Raw genomic sequence first — 2,500 nt, forward strand, 5'->3', positions numbered from 1 at the left:
TATGAGAGAGCAGACAGAGGCGTAGTCTCTCAGGAGAACCCATCCACACTGTGCAGCACTGCAGGGAGGATTTACACACTAGAATTTCCTCAGGGCTGATACCGGATCTATTGGGTTAGGAGCACGGAAAAACAAAGGGGGGAGGGGGGGGGGGGTGTCTTCCTAACACACACACACACACACACACACACACACACACACACACACATCCTATTCCCCCCGTCAGCAGTCCCCTGAGGAGGTCCTGCATCTGCCTCGGCACGCTCCCCGATGCCCAACAAAGGCCGCCATTGAGGCAGCAGCGTCTCTCTAACTCTTTCTCCCTCTCTCCCTCTCTCTCTCTCTCTCTCCCTCTCCCTCTCTCCCTCTCTCTCTCCAGAGCTCCAGGCCAGGCTCCGTGACAATGAACCCGTTGACATACATGCGCGAGCAGGCGGCTGTTCCAGGATCCCACGTCCTTTTTCTCTCCCACCCTCCTTCTCTTCTCCTCCTCCTCCTCCTCCTCCTCCTCCTCCTCCACCTCCTTCCTCGTGACCGGATAAAAAAAACGCAAATCCCAGGTCGTTCAGGTGCAGCGGGGCGTGCGGCGGAGGAGAAGGAGGAGAAACTCCAGACGGACGGGGCCACCCAGAACACCTCCTCCGCTCTGCCCCGGACGAGAGTCGAGCGTCGACGCGTCACGAGCAGGAGCGGAGATAATATTATCGGAGTGTCTTCTCTCCCAGATGGAGCGTGAAGTCGTAAGATCGCAACTCCGAAAGGACACGCTGTACAGTGCATTGCAGACGAAGCGGAGCCAAAGCAGTCGAGTCAAAAGCAAACAGTAAAACTTTTCCCCTACTGTTAGGGCTGAGCTACACCCGGCGCGTAACTGAAGCGTTCCATTTATGTTGCATCTGCGTAAACGCGTCTGCGTTTAGCTTCCACTAAAATCAATGGAAGTAGCTATATCAGACGTCATAGTGGCGCGTACTGTACATCCGGACAAAAAAAAAAAAGATCATTAATCAAAAACGGATTTTACGCGTCGCGAACAGAACACACTTAGAGCAAGGTTCATCACAGCGCCAAGGTCACGGTTCCATGCCCACACACACTGATCAGCATTGACGTCTGTCCACACCTGAGGTCATTATGTCTGAGCGCACCTGATGAATGAGATTGTGTAATTATAGATGCAGACAGGGGAGCAGAGGCATCTGCGGTATCTGGGGCCTGGCTGGCATGATGTCACTGTCTGTGGGGTTAGAGCTGTCAGAGGGGGTTTAAACGCCGGGACTGACGAGGCCTCGAGAGGGGAGCTGTCCTCCCCTGACACCGCGGAGAGGCTCATTCCTGTGTCATCTTCATCATCCTCATCGCCATCCTCATCGTCGTGATCACAGACATCTCTCATCTCGCACTATCAATCACAGCCAAGTGATTAGCCTCAGCAAGACTCAACATGTAGAACTGTTATGTGTATGTGTGTGTGTGTGTGTGTGTGTGTGTGTGTGTGTGTGTGTGTGTTTAACAGAGACAGAGAGAGATTGAGAGAGTGAAAAGAGAGATAGAGATGGAAAAAGAGAGTGAGAGAGAGAGGGGAAGAGAGATAGAGAGAGCAAAAAGAGAGAGATAAGCCAAATGCTAAAACGGGCTTATCTGTGCGAGATAGGGCCTGTATGTGCGGGGGTGTGAGAACAGCATAGGTATGTATGCCATGAGTCTCCCAGGGAAGAGTCTTTTTAATGGCTGTCTGGGTCATGGCAGAGATGAACTGAGAGGAGATGGAGCAGAATAAACAAAACTGCTCGCAGATCAGTATTCAGGTCTCCCGCCAGCAGCACAAACACAAAATAACTCACGACGGCCTAAAGGTGGACGAGAGCGGTCCTTTTCAACTGCTCTGGGGATAGTTACCATTACACACAATCTGCAATATATTACTTTCATTTCCTGCCAGAGAAAACTGGCATTCACAAAGACTGCTCAGCAGCCAGGCAATATACTGTGCTCCAGTGTACGGTATGCTATAGGCCATTACAGCATAATAAGTACACAATGCTGACAGCACTCCAGTGACAAATACAGGATGCAACAGTGCTCATTCACGCTGAAAAGCCAATTCATCTGTTATGGCATCTCAGCAGTTCATTATTGAAAAGTAGCACATTAATAAACAATAATAAACAGTAATACAATGAAATGGACCCAAAAGTGGATCTCAAGGCTCAGAGGTACAGTAAGAGGGACTGCTGTGTGTGTGTGTGTGTGTGTGTGTGTGTGTGTGTGTGTGTGTGTGTGTGTGTGTGTTTGTGTGTGTGTGTGTGTGTGTGCGCGTGTATGTGTGTGTGTGTGTGTGTGTGTGTGTGTGTGTGTGTGTGTGTGTGTGTGTGTGTGTGTACCTCTGCAGGTGCGGTCGGACTCCAGGTAGGAGTGGGCGTCGCACTGGGCCACACAGGAGCCGTGGGGCTGGTGGGGGTGCAGGGGCTGCAGAGCCTCCTCCGGCTTCAGGCACAGC

The 2,500-nt window shown here is 51.5% G+C and overlaps 1 protein-coding gene across 1 annotated transcript in view; it reads right to left on the minus strand.

Annotated features, from left to right (window-relative positions):
* The window catches only part of fras1 (Fraser extracellular matrix complex subunit 1), a 134,069-nt gene that overhangs the window by 71,767 nt on the left and 59,802 nt on the right, over nucleotides 1-2,500 (minus strand). Inside the window, 1 exon segment of the mRNA XM_062544154.1 lies at nucleotides 2,385-2,500. This exon segment is cut by the window's right edge and continues 52 nt beyond it. Within this exon segment, the coding sequence (XP_062400138.1) occupies nucleotides 2,385-2,500 (116 nt within the window).

Source organism: Sardina pilchardus, chromosome 8, assembly GCF_963854185.1.
Source record: "Sardina pilchardus chromosome 8, fSarPil1.1, whole genome shotgun sequence".
Lineage (NCBI taxonomy): Eukaryota > Metazoa > Chordata > Actinopteri > Clupeiformes > Clupeidae > Sardina > Sardina pilchardus.